Source organism: Antechinus flavipes, chromosome 3 (genome assembly GCF_016432865.1).
Source record: "Antechinus flavipes isolate AdamAnt ecotype Samford, QLD, Australia chromosome 3, AdamAnt_v2, whole genome shotgun sequence".
NCBI classification, from domain to species: Eukaryota; Metazoa; Chordata; class Mammalia; order Dasyuromorphia; family Dasyuridae; genus Antechinus; species Antechinus flavipes.
In genome coordinates, this window is record NC_067400.1 from 108,704,106 (window position 1) to 108,721,821 (window position 17,716).

The 17,716-nt window shown below is 32.9% G+C and overlaps 1 protein-coding gene across 6 annotated transcripts in view; it reads right to left on the reverse strand.

Moving 5' to 3' along the window:
- Positions 1-17,716, reverse strand: part of PCDH9 (protocadherin 9) — a 1,035,500-nt gene that overhangs the window by 356,027 nt on the left and 661,757 nt on the right. For 5 of the 6 annotated variants that reach the window (XM_051983896.1, XM_051983897.1, XM_051983894.1 and 2 more), the window contains one exon: positions 3,034-3,235. In XM_051983896.1, coding sequence (XP_051839856.1) covers positions 3,034-3,235 — 202 coding nt within the window. The remainder of the gene's footprint in view (positions 1-3,033; positions 3,236-17,716) is intronic. The other variant, XM_051983898.1, reaches the window with a different exon arrangement.

The window sequence follows — 17,716 nt, forward strand, 5'->3', positions numbered from 1 at the left end:
GAGGAAGGAAGGAAGGAGGGAAGGAAGGAGGGAAGGAAGGAGGGAGGAAGGAAGGAAGGAAGGAGGAAGGAAGGAGGGAGGAGGAAGGAGGAAGGGAAGAGGGAAGGAGGGAAGGGAAGAGGGAAAGAGGGAAGGAAGGAGGAGGGAAGGAGGGAAGGAAGGAAGGAAGGAAGGAGGGAGGAAGGAGGAGGAGGGAAGGAAGGAGGGAAGGAAGGAGGGAGGGAAGGGAGGGAGGAGAGAAGGAAGGGAAGAGAGAAGGGAGGGAGGAGGGAAGGAGGGAAGGGAGGAGGAAGGAGGAGGAAGGAAGGAAGGAAGGAAGGAAAGAGGGAAGGAAGGAGGGAGGAAGGAGGGAAGGGAGGAAGGAGGGAAGGAAGGAAGGGAGAAAGGAAGGAAGGAAAGAGAGAAGGAAGGAGGGAAGGAAGGAGGGAAGGAGGGAAGGAAGGAAGGAAGGAATGAGGGAAGTAAGGGAGAAGAGAAGGGAGGAGGAAGGAAGGAAGGAAGGAAGGAAGGAAGGAGGAGGGAAGAAGGAAGGAGGGAAGGAAAAGAGGAGGGAAGGAAGGAGGGAAGGAAGGAGGAGGGAAGGGAGGGAGGAGGAGGGAAGGAAGGGAAGAGAGAAGGGAGGGAGGAGGGAAGGAAGGAAGGGAGGAGGAAGGGAGGGAGGAGAGAAGGAAGGAGGAAGGAGGGAAAGAAGGAAGGAAGGAGGGAGGAAGGAGGGAAGGGAGAAGGAGGGAAGAAGGAAGGAGAAGGAAGGAAGGAAGGAGGAGGAAGGAGGGAAGGAAGGAGGGAAGGAGGGAGGAAGGAAGGAAGGAATGAGGGAAGTAAGGAGAAGAGAAGGGAGGAAGGAGGGAAAGAAGGAAGGAGGGAAGGAGGGAAGGAAGGGAGGGAGGAGGGAAGGAAGGAAGGAAGGAATGAGGGAAGTAAGGGAGAAGAGAAGGGAGGAGGGAAGGAGGAAGAAGGAAGGAAGGAAGGAAGGAAGGAAGGAAGGAAGGAAGGAAGGAAGGAAGGAAGGAAGGAAGAAGGAAGGAAGGAAGGAAGGAGGAGGAAGGAGGGAGGAGGGAAGGAAGGAAGGAATGAGGGAAGTAAGGGAGAAGGGAAGGGAGGAGGGAAGGGAGGAAGGAAGGAAGGAAAGGAGGAGGGAAGGAAGAAAGGAGGGAAGGAAAGAAGGAAGGAAGGAAGGAAAGAAAGAAGGAAGGAAGGAAGGAAGGAAGGAGGGAAGAAGTCTCATCTAAAATACTACCCCTTGGAAGAAACTTTTTCTGATTCCCCTTAATCAGTCTTCTCTCTATTTATCATCTTCAATTCATACAGAAAATATTGTGTTCGTAAATAGTTGGTTTCATGTTCTGTTCTCCCAACTGAACTCCTGGAAAGCACGGACTATTAAATTTTTCCTTCTCAGTGTTTAGTACAGTGAGTTGCAGATAGAAAAGGCTTAGATGCTTGCTAACTTGACTAGTAATTGAGTAAAAATTCTCAAAGACTAAAAAGTCAGACAGAAAGTTGAGAAAACTGCTGTAAACTTCCAATTAAAGCAAAAAATTCCAACCGTCATATTCATCCAATTATATTGTTCAATTCTATACAAGTTCTCTGGATAAATTAGTAAAGTATATATGAACCTAATACTTGAAGATAGCATCTAACACAGTATTCCTTTATTTCATGAAAGCCAATTTAATGAATATAAACTTCTATATCTAGGTAAGTTTTTCCATTAATTAACAAATAAATAAAATAGTGTTGATTTTTAAGCTATCTAGAAGAGAAAAAAATTTGAATATGCACATCTATTTCAATCTACTATGATAATTCACATAGGAAACCAGTATTTTATGCCCTATTAACCATTGTTATAACTTGCATTCATCACAGGTTTACCACGAACTTAGACTTTAATATTTTCAAAGTTACATATTCTTATTCTATAAATAAAAATCATTAATAAAACAGTTAATTCATCTTTGAGAACCCCAAACTCAAGATCTGTCTTTCCCAAAAGCCATTTAACAATATATTATTTCTTGAAAGACCGAATAGCAAAATCTTGTTCCATTCTTTTTGTTAGTGGAAAATGTATCTTGCTTTTGGCATATTAAAGGGATATTAGGTATAATTTTACTAATGCATTTTTCATCACTAAAATCCTTTTTAATTAGTTCAAATGACTTGTAAAATAGAGGACTGACTAACCATTAATGGCTAAAGAAATGTAACTATCTTCATTCTTAAAAGGAATATAACCCAAGGAACACCATGGATTTTTTATTGCATATTTCACATCTAACATTATTAGTTAATACAATAATTACTCTTATGCTCATATAAGTTCCTGATTAAATATAATTTACCTCGATACTCCACTGTACCAATCTTGAAATCTTTTGAGAATTATGGTTTTAGGGGAATGATAGCATGCAGTGATTTTGGATTAAACTTAAATGATTGCCCTAATGGAATTATGTCTACTACAGTTTCAGAGAAAGTAGTTATTACTGTAAAGGCTATATTTATATTTGAATCTATATTTATTTTTCTCTCTATAAATATATATGGAGATGATTAAGATAACAAATAAATCAAATAATGATAAACTAGGCATGAAAAGCAAAAATGTTTAGCTCTCTAAACATCTGTGAAGATGTTCATTTGAACTTAAAGTCTCCACTGAAGAATAAAGTAGCTGATTGGACAAAGAGAATCATACCACTGATGCATTTATGGATGTGCTATCTAATAGGGAAAAAACACAAAATATACTTATAAAATGTTTTCTTTTCTTAATTACTCTCTACCAACTTCAAACAGACTTCAGATTTCATCAGTCAACACTGAGACCTAAAAACCCCAGACTAACTAGGCTTAATTAGCATGTTGTAAAATATACCTTAATAGTAAGAATATTCAAAAAAAAAAAAAACAAATAGTAAGAATATTCAGTCTCAGGTTCTTCAATCTTAATCATTCAGAACTCAAATCTTGGGAGAAAACAATAGAAGAATACCATAATTTTTTTTTTTTTAAAGGCTAACTTACCAGAATTGGGGTCAGAATTGCCATCAGCTTCAGTCCTCTTGTCCGGGGAGGCTTGGTCGTAGAATTCGTCCTGTGGCTGAACCAGAGGAAGAGGGTGTGAGATCAGGGTTCCACTACCCACAGGCTCATGGTCTCCTAGACCACTGTCACTGCAGCTTTCTTGGGAACCATCAGGGAGGTGAAACGTAACACGGCGCTGAGACTACAAAGAAGAGCACAGGACATACTGATTAATGCTCTTCTTTATTCAACAACATTGCATAGATTTTGTTACCTTTTAAAAATAGGTTTATTTGAATCTTAAAATTTTTATGATCTTGTTTTTGGTTTTGAAACTGGAACAAAGCATAAACATTTCCTTTGAAATAAAAATTAGGAACATTCATTTTTCATGTTAATTTTGAAAGAATAAAATTTTACCTGTTGCTATATATTATATAAGAAAGTTACCAGAAAAAAAATTCCCAATGAACTTCATTTTAAGATCATTGAATATTTTAATATTTTAAGACTTTGTAAAATGTGATAAGAATAAAATGACAATGATGACAATAAATTAGTGATGATTACATTTTATTAAATAGAAAAAGGAAAATGTATTACACAGGACTGATGATTTTTAAGATAATATCAATTTTAATTTTCTTGAATCAATAATAACATAATATGATCGCATTATACTCCTAAGTCATTATGATGTGGACATTTCTAACATGAAAATTTAAGGATAGACAATGGGCAGGATATATACTCAAATCATCCTACACAATTATCAATCATTTTATGCAATAATGAAATTTATTTATTTTAAATTAATTGGTATAGGTTTTAATCATCGTGGTATCATAGAAAGAAACAACAGGAAGAACTTGGTTCATACCCAGAGACTGACATAATGTCTGGGTGACCCTGGGTGACTTCTTCATGATCCAAGCAATTTCAATGAGAAATTTCACATTTTTTCCTATTTTTTTATTTTATCTTGATTTCTCACAAAGTTTCTGGTTTCCATTTGCTCAATTCTAATTTTTAAGGAATTATTTTCCTCAGTAGACTTTTGTACCTAACTCTAAATGATTCTCTGAGACAATAAAATATGAAGAAAATGCCTACTTGCTTTGGTAGATGGACTTTCTTAACCTATGAATTCCCAATACCAATGAAATAACAGATACAGTTCCTGTCGTTATCACAAAAATAATTAAAATATTTTATTGCTAGCTTAAATGAATTTATTGTTAAATCATCATACTAGTGTACTTACTGGCCAAATATACTGCTAAAATAGTAATCTTTTAGCTATACCGTATGTTCTTAAGCTATACTTTCCTTCTATATTTATACCATGGTGCCACTGCCAGATGTGATCGCATAAGCAGTCAACTTTGGGTACAGTCTCTAAGGAAATATAGCTACAATTCTCTGCATAGCAGTCAAATGGACTTTTCACATGGCCACCTTTTTGACAGAAATATGAACAATCCTTCCTAGCTTTAAAAAAATTGAAAATAAATCTACTTATACTTCATCTTCTTATTCTTAAATTTCTCTTGAAGATATTTTATATATTTTATTGGGTTTTGTTTTTATTTTCTAAAAAAAGATAACATAGTTATAGCCAAGATTCTAAGGTCTTAAATATTTATATTTCATATTTCTTTTTTTAGAAAACATTTCTCATGGGTCAATGGTTCAAATTCAGCTCAAAGTAGTAATGACTGAAAGCTGGTACCATTTGATTATTATTCAGTGACCTATGTGAAATAAGGTCAATTCATTTCCTAATGAACTGTTGTCCACATCACAGAACTGACAATCATAAATAACACTAATTGGGCACTGTTTCTATCAATTTATATATAGAAATAAAACTCATTCTTCCAGGGAGTTTTCATTTGGATAAAAATAGAATTGGAAAGTTGATCTTGTCCAAAACCTTTTTTTGTCCAAGAAAGCACTTGCCTCTCTTGAGTCCTCATAACCTAATGCTCAAAATTAATTTATATAAAAATGTCTTTCTAAGGAACTATATACAGGAGTATGTATCTAGTGATTGGAATGGTACTAGGTCAAATATTGTAGAATATAGTCCTGGAGGAGCCTTTTTTTCCCCTTTAAACTCTGATCAGCAAGGGGGTAAGATAAACAAGTGGTTTGCAATCAGACTTCTATTAAGGATCAATGCCATGGACATAAACAATATTTGGAAAAATAACTCACATGTACAAAGGAAGGTAGGAAGCTTTATGGTACAGTTTCTCCTAAGCAAGGTTCAAAATTTAAATTTGATCCTTAATTTTAGTTGAACTATAATTTTAACTGATATTTATAGTATCTAAGGATATACTTTGCTTTTCCAAAAATGGACCAGAGATCCAGTCTTATCAGGATGTAAGTTACTTCCCAAATATCAAACTGAAATCTTCAAAGTTTATCGTGAAATATATTCCTTGCTATGATCCAGTTTTGTAAGTGAGAACCCCAAACTACTGTTTTTTCCTAATGGCCTATGCAACACAGAGAGTAAAACAAAATCAATATTTTTTTCTCTTATTCTATCTTAAATCATTACTGAGCTCAGAAGAGATGTCTTTAAGGAGACATTAATTCTTTCTGGATTTTAAGACAATTCAGCTTCTAGTACTTTAAATTCATAGTTTGCAATATAGTAATTTTTTAAATTTGTTATTCATATATCAAAATGACAGTGAGTTTGATAAGTCCAAAAAGGTACCAAAAAAGTATTTTGAATAATAATTTAAATGTTATCATTTACTATCTCCTACACTAGTTTCTTTGGTCGTGGTCTAATTTCTTATAGACTTGAATTTATGTGCTTATTCTCCTATATAACTTAGTTTATAAAATGCTAAAAATACTTAATATGCACCTTCTCTCAGAATTTAATTTCCCAGAATATAGGCAAAGAATAAAGTATGTTACTTTGAGCTCGTTCAACATATAGAAACAAATTTGTGTGCCTGATATTTTGGGGGTAAAAATATATTACATGATATAAAACATATTCAAATGCATCTCATAGAGCTACTGCAAGATTTTTGCATAATTTTTAAGCAAGGATTTAAAAAATTCAGATTAAGAAATAGATTCAAGATCGGTTACATTGATAAGGTATGTAAAACTCCTATATGGTAGTTTGCTTTTTAATATTTTACAAATGTGCTTTGACACTAGCACTGCTGTGTCTTAATTGACAGTACTGAGTATCAGCCATCATCTTTAGTAATGGACATTAAATTTTACTCTGTGATCTTAGATTATCAAATAGTCAAAAAGTTCTGACTATAACACATTTATTTTGCAACCTTCTGTGCTTCAAGGTATTAGGCAATATGAAAGAAGAGCTAAGAAAGAAAAACATATAAGCAGTCTAATTCATATTTTTCAGAGCATGTCATATCTGCCTCCAGGGCACAATTTTATCATTTACTTGGGGGAAAAAAGGAGGGAGTGGTGGTCACCAACCAATTGGTTTAGCAATAAAAAAAAAAAAAAAAAAAAAAAAAAAAGAGGTGATCTGTAGAGGAGTTCTTGTGGAGAATGTCACATACTTTTTTAGATATGCCCTAGGGGAATAAATTAAGGTAGATGATTAAGGCCAAGAAAAAAAATAATAAAACCTCAAGAAAGGAACAAGAAGGGGAAAAAGGTAATGTTATACAACACTCTGATACTTTGTGGAAGAAAATATCCTTAAACTAAATGTTATATTTTTAAAGTCAAATTATTTTTGTATGCCCAGCACCTAGCACAGTCCCTGGCACTTACTTGGTGCTTAATAAATGTTTGTTGATTATTACAGATACAATTTAAATGTAAAATGTATATAAGAATTCAAAAAGCCAGGAGTGAACTTTAATCTATAATTATTATAATAGTAGTCAATACAAGCAGGGTACTGTCAAAAGCATTATAGTAGATTAAACAGAAGATAAGATTAAATTGAAATTGAAAAGTTATAGAAAGGTCTGGAACAGGATTTAGGAGCTAGAGATTTGAAAAGTACTCCTTGGGGTGTGAGGATCAAAATGAATTAGCTCCTCAGGACTTTTCACTTTAATATTCATATATTAGCCTTTTGGGTAAGTCAACATTTGTACAATTTAATGAAATGATACTTTCTGCCCTCCAAATTCTTTCTATGTCATAATAGAAAAAGACAATCCAGAAAGATCATCTTATTTTATAGTGAGTTTTCAACAGATGCTAAATTTAAGTGATTTCTGTTTTACATTTAGCCATACATGGATTACTGGAGGACTATCACAAAATAGTGATGTATTAGATGTATTGGAAGACTCTTTTAGAAGGAAACTGAATATAATGGAGGACTATCCCAAAAGAAAATTGAATATCTGCAAATAGGCAACCTACAATACTTGTCTTTTTTAGGGGAGAGAGGAAAGAACACTATTGACCTACTGACCCAGGAAATTTTGCCTAGTACTAGGGAAATAGGCCGAAACAGTTTAATGGAAGTAGTCCAACCTTGCCTGACTAAATTAGGATTCTGAAAGTTCTTCCAATTATCCTTCAAGTTTTCCAAAACCCAGGAAGTTATCTTTTTGTATTTGTTTTCATTAATTTGTTTCCTCTCTATTTCATTTTCCCCATGGGAGAAAAAAAGTGATATAGATTCTAACTTTTAAAAAAGGCTTAAAATATGCTGTTTATTTAATCTGTTAACATACAGGGTTCTAGGTGATCGAATGCCCTATAAACACACACACACACACACACACACACACACACACACACACAAGAACACACAGTTTCACAAAACAAAAACAATTTCTGATTCCAGTGGTCATTAAAAACAATTTTTAAAAAAAGAAAAGCAACATGTGAATCTTGAATCTACTGTTATATATGTAGGGAAACTTTGCTATGGAGTGACATGAGCAGTTCTACATATGGCTATACTTTCCTCATTTTTCACATTGATTACTACTATACCCTTTGTATTCCAGATAAATAGTACTACTTAATGCTATTATTATATGGAGCATATAATATTAAATGTATATCTTAAACATGCATATATATTAAATAGACATAGCAAATATCTCCCTATATATATTTGTTAATACTACAACACTATTTTCTGTCTAAAACAAGCTCTATTATTTTCTTATTAAACACAATATTCTAATATGTTTGTCTTACTTTGAAAAGAAAAGTAATAATTTTAAGTTAATGGGAAATGCATGAAAATACAACTGAATCTAATTGCACTTTAAATGTTGCCATGTTTAAGCTGAGTGTAAACTAATAATAAAAATGATTTTTTTCATATTTTATATTTGAAAAAATACAACTAAAGCTAGGAAATCATTTCCAAACTTGTGGTTCAGCAAATTACTAACTTTATGATGGGGGGATGATGACCCACAGAGAATATGGAATATAGGATGTTTATACAGAATAAAACAGTATAGATGCTTCTTACTGATAATACATGAAAATAGAACAGTTTTTTTTAAAAAGCAATCATTCAGTTATTGTTGGCATTGACATTAATATTCTTATGATGAAATGGTTTCTGCTGATGTTCTCTAAAATTCACAGAAGCTCAGAAACTACAGGGCAGTTAGAGATCATTTAGTATATAGTAGTACTATTTATCTGGAACACAAAGTGTATAGTAGTATTCAATGTAAAAAATCAGAAAAGTATTGCCATATGTAGATCTGCTGAATGACTATCCATCTCTATTCTTTGGCAAACAGCTTTCCTGACATATATAACATCCACTAATTTTATACATAAGGAAAATTATTTACTTGAGTATTATTCTGGGGGAGAACAAGGGGCACAGAGTAGGATGACAGGAAAAACACTTGCTCTGCAATCTGGGTGAAAGTCTGATGCTGTTTCCTACCTGACTAAGCTTAATCAAGTCACTTAACTGTTCTGATTTTTCTCATCTGTAAAATAAGGAGTTTGAATTAGATGACTTCCTCTATTTCTATTCCATGCATCTTTCTCGACTCCTATTCTAATAATTAAACAACTGCATGTATCCATATGGATTGTTTTTTTCTAGCAATTCTCCATGAGTTTTTCAGAAGATTTGGGTCTATATATTTGCTCTCATATAATAATCTTCAATCTTACAACTAAAAAAGGTGGGTTTTTATAAAATTATACGTTATTTAGCTGAGTTATAGTGGGAGAATTCCTCGATCTTTACATGACATTTGGCATATACTGCTTATTCCATGGGCTAAAAAAAATTATATGGATTAGAGTGTAAATGAGATAGAATCAGGTTACTTGGACTATTATTCTGGTTCTAACACTTAGTGAATGTGAGACTATATGTAACCCAATTTACTTGTTTAATCCTGGGAGGATAATATAATATTTTTACTACCAACCTCACAGGTTTATTGTTAGCTGTTGTTGTTTGTCCTTAGTTCTCAAAAAGGACCATGACATCAAGGAGGTGACGCCATGATGTGCAAGTGAATTGGATTTAAGTGATGGAGAACTGTGCAAGGTCACCTGCACTTTCCTCTTCAGAGCCATCTGGGTCCAGTGGCCATATATAGATCAGGAAGACTGAAGATGGCCCTGGATGCAATCGGAGACTTTGGTCTTTTTAAATTAAGGTCTTCAACAGGTCTCAATTTGACTGAGATGGGAATGAAATTTATACTACCAGCTTCATAGATTTATTGAAAATAATACTTTGCAAAGCTTAAAAGGGTGGGAGAGAAATAGGGGAAGAGAAGAAGTATTTATTTCATGTCCACTCTATGGTAGTCACTGTGCTAAGCACTTTACTAATATCTTCTCATTTGAACCTCACAATAATCTTGAGAGGTAGGTGCTATTATTCCCCATTTTGCAACTGAGGAAACTAAATGAAAGAGGGGATATATGAATTGCAAAGCTGTAAGAATATAGCCTTTTAAATTTTGGTATTCTGACTCCAAGGCCAACACAATTGACTGTACTCCCTACATGCCAAAAATTATTTTAAAAGTATTATGTGTAAGTTATTCTAATTCCAAATTTATTCTTAATTAAATTGGAGATTTACTGAATGACTCTCAAGAAATCTATTAAAGTAACCTTGTGAACATTTCCTCACTTGTAAAACATAACTACTTCATTCAACACATACTTATTTGGAGGGAATATAGATTTAGATAATCACAAGGTCTAGATTTGAAAGAAATCACTTTATGTAAACCCTTCATTTTATAGCTAGAAACAGTAAGCCATTTTCTCATGAGTAAACAGAAGTTATCAGAGCAGGAATCTGAATCTAGATTTCCTCCATAGTTAGTTCTCTTCTCAGAAGTCACCTCCTTAACAAAAAGAAGGTGGATACTCAAGAAACTGATTAATTTGGAGTGAATGTGTAGAATGAAAAAAGATAGAATTGAACAGGTAAGTTGGTATCTAATCATGCAGTGGCCTTTAATGTCAAGAGGAAATGTTTTAATTTGACTCATTAGGATTTTCAACTGGAATAGATCTAGAAGAAATTGTTCTGGCAGTGGAATGATGAATTGGAGAAGGAAAGGAGTGAATCAGGGGAAAAACAGACTATTGTGATAGTCAAGATAGTTAGAATTGAGGTATTTTTGTTGTGGCTATGGAAATGAGGAGGAGGAAAGAAGGGTAAGTGATAATGGATACATGTTGCCCCTATCAATGAAATGCTCAGTTTCTCTCCAATACCATTATCCTCAGATTAATCTTTCTGTTAACCAATCACAATATTATGCTCATCTGTTATATTCCTCACCCACACATACTTACAATCAGATAGAAAGGCATGTAAATCCTAATTCTACAATATTTCCTATATCCATTTTCTTCTGTCCTCTCATATAACTTTTACCCCATTTCAGGCCCTTATTACTCCTTACCTAGAGAATTGAAATAACATCTTAATTATCATCTGTCTTTAGTTTCTTCCATCTCCAATTCATCTTTCACACCAATGTCCAAATTGATATCTCTAAAACAAATACTGACCATGTTATCTCTCAGTAATTCTCTACTGCCTCTAAGATAAAATACAAACTGCCTAACTTGGTAACTACAATCACCTTTAAGCTGTCTTTCCATCATCTTTCCAGTCTTATTTCAGGTTACTCTTCCTGATACACACCCCATTTCAAGTTAAACTTGCTTGCTAGCTATTTCCTAACATTATATACTCCTGAACCTATTCTTTTGCTCAGTGGTTTCCCCTTATCTCTAATGCATTCACCTTTACCTCTGCATCATACAATTCCTAGCTTCCTTCAAAGCACAACTCAGAGCTCACCTCCTACTGAGTCTATCTCCCGATTATTACTATTACTCTCCACTTAAAATCATTTTATATTATTTTGTGATTCTCTTTCTACTGTACCAAAGGCAGTTAGTGCAGTAGAAAGAATGCTGGATTGAGTCAGGAAAACCTAAGCTCAAATCTAGTGTCAGACATTTACTAGTTTTGTGAGGCTGGAGAAATCGTTTAGCTTTTATCTACCTCAATTTCTTCAACTACTAAATGAAAATAATAACAGCATCTCTTCAGAAAGTTGTTGTGAGGATCAAATAAATAATATTTATAAAGTTCTTAACAGGGTATCTGGTACATACTAGGTGCTTAATAAATGCTTGTATTTTTTCATTCCTACCCCAATGTCTCAAGTGGGGCATCAAGGAAAAGACCAAGAGCAGAAATGTGTCCTAGCAAAGCTAAGTGAATTCTTCTTGAAATCTCAAAGGAATATTTACTTTTTTTTAGACATACAGTTTAAGTGTTTGTGTGCCAGGTACTTTCCAAAATGCAGATCATTCTTCCATTTCATCTGAGAATGAACATGGATGGGCTGAGGAATAGGAGTGAAATACTTACTTGAAAATAGTGAACATGGCTCAAAATTTTGGTAATTATATTATTTCTTATTTGGTTGCTGTTTTTTAGTTCAGAAGGCACCAGAGAAAACCTCAAACATATTTCTAAAGCTAAATGTTACACAGTAGGAGTACAGTATTGTATCTGTGTATACATAATATAAAGTGACTACATTAAACAGGAACAGCTGTTCCTGAATCTTTGCAAGCTAAATCTTTGCATCTATAAATTATGTGTACAGAAATAAGGAAGAAACAACACAGCAAGTCTTCTTTCCAACTGAATTTCCTATTATAAACAAATCCATAATAATTCAGTTTCAATGATATAGCAAGACTAGTGCTATCGTGATATTTATAGCATGAATATAGATTGGATTTGCAACTATTTAATTAGTAATTGTATTAAATTATCACTATTATCAATTACATCTCTCTAATTGTATCAAAGACACTGATGTATGATATGCTCTCATATAATAATTGTTCTTGATTTTATATCTCTTAGCTTGACTGATAATTAATATGATTTTTTTTAAAACGCCCACCTTCCTTTTAAGCTTTTAGTATTTATAAGTGATGGTAATAGAAATCCAGCTTTATCCAGTGTCTTGAATCATGAAAGTTTCCAGCCATCTTAAGAGGAAATACAATGAAAACTGATGGCTGATGGAAATTCCCTTACTGCTCAGTTCTGTTAACTTTCTTCAAAATGAAATATGACCTGTGAAATCAAGCAGGAAACATTTCTTGTGGAAAAGTAGTCAGGCTATGTCTGAAGGAAGGTAGTACTGACTATATATTATGAGCAACCCTGGGTCTTACTCTTTTGACTCAAAAAATAGTTTGTATATGTGCACTTCTTAACACACTACAAAATATTGCTAAATTGAGCACATCGTAATTCTCCAACACAATTAAAAACCAGTCATTCAAAGCTTTATAAGTTGTTATAATTTAGAAAATAAAATAAAACTAGAAAAGTTGACTTACTTATCTTGTGAGAACTACCAACTGATGAGGAAATCTATATAATTCATAACAAGGCTTGTGCAATACATTTTTGAAACTGCTATTTTGGGGGGCCTGAATACAATGTAATTATCTTCAATATAATCATTAATGGTATACTCAAGTTTGGGGATTTTTTTATGCATTTCAGTTTATCTTTTTAAGGGGTGAAATCTCATTTTAAGGATGTTAAAAGGGGAATGGTGAATTTGAATGCCGCCTTCTGGACTAGTGCTGGTGCATGTAATGGATATCTGTCACTGACAGCTCACTGGATTATAATTAATTCAAAGTGATCAGTCATGTCTCCTCCTAAGAAGAAAGAAAGCTGCAATAAGAGTACCAGTGCTCTTTCAGCTTACATTATATGATTCTAGGAAACTAGGATTCTAGGATCCTACAAATAGGAAACTATTTCAAGTAAGTTACACTTATAACTATTAATTAACAGAAAAGACATTATGACTGTCATGTTAGAGAGCTAGGCTTTAATGGACAGGTCAAAAAGGGACAATATTATCATAGGTATGTGTTTAACGTGACATACTTTTCTCCTTATTTCTTCCAAGTCTTCTCTTGTCCAAAGGCTAAAAAAACACCCCAATAAACCAAAACTGACTTTGAATGTGTCATATATATTGTTATATTTATTTAAATAATGTGACTGTGTGTGAATAACTACATATAAGAATAATACTTATTGGGATAGTCATGTGTATATACATATCTATGTATAGGTATATGTATATGTATATATATATATATATATATATATAGCGATAGATAGATAGATAAAGTAATAAAACTCTTTAAGATACACACAGATAAAATTATGGTCATGTTTTCCATATAGTACTAACTGAAGCTAAGACAAGTTGATGATCTCAGCACAAGAAAAATGTTTAACTTAGAAATATCTTTGTTATTAGCACTATATGATGCCATAGCTACTAAACAAATAAAATGAAAGTTTTAAGAAACAAACCAGAACTAATATACTCAAATGAATTTCATCTTCTTCAAAGAAGGATGGTCATCAGGAGAGGATACTTATTCCCATACAGATGTTTTTGCTCAAAAAAATTCAGAAATTGTACTTTTAGAATCACCTTTAGAAGTGATATCATTTATCCATTTTATATTCTTGGTTGTGGCAAATCTTCATATAACAAGTTTGATTGGGTGTTTTTTTTAAACAGTAAATATCATTGAAGATAAGCCTTATAAATTAGGTGGTTAAACAAATTTGCTAATTAAAAAAAACGAGTCATGAATACAAAAACAAGGCTAATTTGCTACTTAGATTTTTTACTTTATATCAGAGGACAATTCCAAAAGAGGTAAACAAAAGAAGCATCAAGAAAAGTCTGTACATTTGAAATAAATGTATAACTTCCAAAAGTGAATACTTCTAAAAACATATATTCAGATACATAAGTTCTGATGGGTTTATGAAAATCACAAATTACATTATTACATAATTATACCGTGTACTTATGATGGTTCTCATTTATATAGAGCTCTAAAGTTTGCAAAGCATTGTATATATTACCTCATTTGATCTTCATAACAGTCCTATTAGATAAGTATAGCTGTTTTCCCCTTTTATAGATGGAGTGATGGTGAAAAAAGTTAAATGACTCAGTTAGGTTTAGACAGTAAATAAGTCTATGAGGCAAGGCTTGGATTTTAAATCTTCTTAATTCCAGGTCCAATATTCCATCTATTGTACTACCGAGAAGTCTAGATGCCTAAGAATAAGAAAAGGATGACAAAAACCATTTTGTGGCATATAAGAAATTCACATAATGCATTTGGCTGCAGTTTTTCTCAGTACAATGAATAGTTGTTTTGAAATGTAATACAAACAACACTGGATTGAGAATTAGAAGACTTGGATGTGTCTCCCAACTCTTTTATTAATTATATATATGGCCATAAGCAAGTCATTGGAACCCTATAGAGCTCAATATACATATGCATATAAGCAATAAAATGAGGAGGTTGGCCAAAGTAACTCCTAAATGTCATTTCTATTGCTAAAAAAATATCATAAATCCCCAAGTCAATGCACATATATTTAAGTTAGTCATTAGTCAAAAAAAGATTATAGAGGATATTCAATTTAAAAGCTTTTTGTAAAGTATTAATAACACACTACAAAGCATTGCTACCAATTTCACATGTTTGCATGGATTTTGTTTAAAGCATTTCTCCTTCTAAAAACTGCAATTTGTAACTACACTCTAAACTCTGTTGGATTTATTACATATAATGATTGAAATATCAGAAAGAAATTTGGCCATTTGGCATAAATGTGTGCATGACCACCTCCTGGATATAAAGGACTTGGATCTGAACATTTAAAGTGACTGGACTTTAATTGGGGGGAAAAATATCTATCTCCTATTTCCTATAGTTATTAATTTCAAAATTTGTATTTGAAATAAAATTTTATTCCCAACTCTCAGTAATAATTGTCACTTGTCTTATCTCTCTAGTCTTTTTATTTGTAAATGTAACCAAGTCATCAATCTCTGTAATTTATACTTCAGGAAAAAAACTTTAGAACTCTATATAAATGAGAACCATCATAAGTACATGGTATAATTATATATTAATGTGATTTGTGATTTTCATAAACCCATCAGAACTTATATATCTGAATATATGTTTTTGGAAGTAGTCACTTTTGGAAGTTATACATTTCTTTCAAATGCATAATATAAATATAAACACAATCACCACAAATGTTTCAGAAAGTATGGTACTGGCTACTAAGCAATAATTGTCTAAAGACAAATTAGGCATTGGAGTAGGATTCATGTTGTTACTATTTCAGAATTGTGGAACCTAAATTATGAACAAAGCAATCTAATAAGGATGAGAGCCTGAAAATCTTTGACATGATTTATAAATAGTCTTTTTTTTGGAAACTGAAAGATAAATATTAGTGAGCTGTATTAATTTCATTCTAAAGATTATTTTTGTGACTAAGAAGAATTAATGTACAGAAACATATTTCTACATAGCAGAAAGAAAGTTTTTTCAATGCTAACTTGTGGTTTCAATGTATTTTTAAATAGAAGATAGTAGAATAAATCTCCAACTTACAAATGGATTGTGTCACCTAAATTCATTTTAAAGTAGGTTCTCTAAAACTCAGCCATTGATAAATTGAATCTAGTCCAAAGGTGAGAGATCAGGGAGATGAAGAAATTGGAAACCATACTATTTATTTATTGATTGAAAGGAATATATCTGCTTATCCTGAAGAATAGAAGGTTTCTTTTGTCCTTAAAAATTTGAAGGGCTTTCACCCAGGAGGATAAGGCTTGTTCCAGTTGGGCAGAGCTAGAGGCAATGGATGTAAGTTGCAGAGAGACAGAGTTGGGTTTGATATAACCCAAATAAATACTTTCCAAAACAAAATAAATGGTCACAATAGGTAGTAACCTTCTTTATCACTTGTTCTCTTCAATGAGATATCATCTGAGCAATTGCTAGTAATGGGATGGTGAAGATTGGACCTCTGGTAAAGTTTGGACTATATAATCTCTAAGGCTCTTTCCAATTCTTTGATTCTATGAAGCCCAAAGTAGAAATTTTATTCCCAACTCTCAGTTGGGAGTTTTTCAGAAGAAAACACTAGGACTTTCTTTTCTTTTCTTTTCTTTTCTTTTCTTTTCTTTTCTTTTTTTTTTTTTTTTTTAACATTTAAGTAACTTACAGCCTGATGGCTGTGATCATGGATCATGTGATGTGATCATGGAACAGTAGATTAAGAATGGAAAGCATACTTGGAGATAATGCAGCAATAGAATCTCTTCATGTTACAAATAAAGAAACTATGGCTTAAAGAAGTAAAATAACTAGCTGTGATAGTAGTTGGTTATCCATTGACAAAAAAAGTGAACATAATTGGGTGAAGCTAAAATGAATATCTATTTAATCATAATAGCATCTGCATACCTTAGAAAATAGTAATACATATGTGTATAAGAATAATCAATCAACAGAAGCTATGTTTACTATTTATTGAGTCAATCTATATTTTGTTTGGACTAAATAAAGGCAAGAATGATGAATGTTAGTGAACATAAGGATTCTTTGACCCTTTGCAATGTTAATTCCTTGGGATTCTAGATGTACTTTGCTCACCTGTTGAGAACCATTGCATTTGCATAAGTCTAAAAACACTTCAGATACTTTTAGGAACAACTTAACTTCATAAAAATGATAGGCGATGCTTCTCACATCAGAAAATAGTTCTGATCTAGTACACGTCCCCACCTGACATATGGAAGTAAATAGATGGTACTTTGGGATTTAAGGTGTTATCTTTCCTAGAATAAATCATAGAACTTAATGTCTGCAGAAAGCATCTTATCTCAGACTTCACAGATTGACAAATCACCCAGAGAATGCAGCTCAGACATCGTGTTTGATCTTTAACTTTGACAGATCACAGATATGAAAATCTAAGTATTTTTTAGTGGCCTTGCAGTTCAGGTGATAACTGATCAAACATGGCAGCTAACCAATTCTGCTTTATAGGAAAATTGTGAGAGGCAACTCCTACTTTATAGTAAGGGCACAATCTCATGAATCTTACATTCAATATTCTCTTTCTCAATTGATAGTAAGACTAGGTTCATGAGAATTCAAGGAGATAGTATGAGGAAAAGGAGAATCCAAGCACTGGGAGTTTTAGGCAAAGGGAAGAATTATACATTCAACATTTGGGTTTTAAATTCATGATGTGCATGAGAATTTCTCAAAT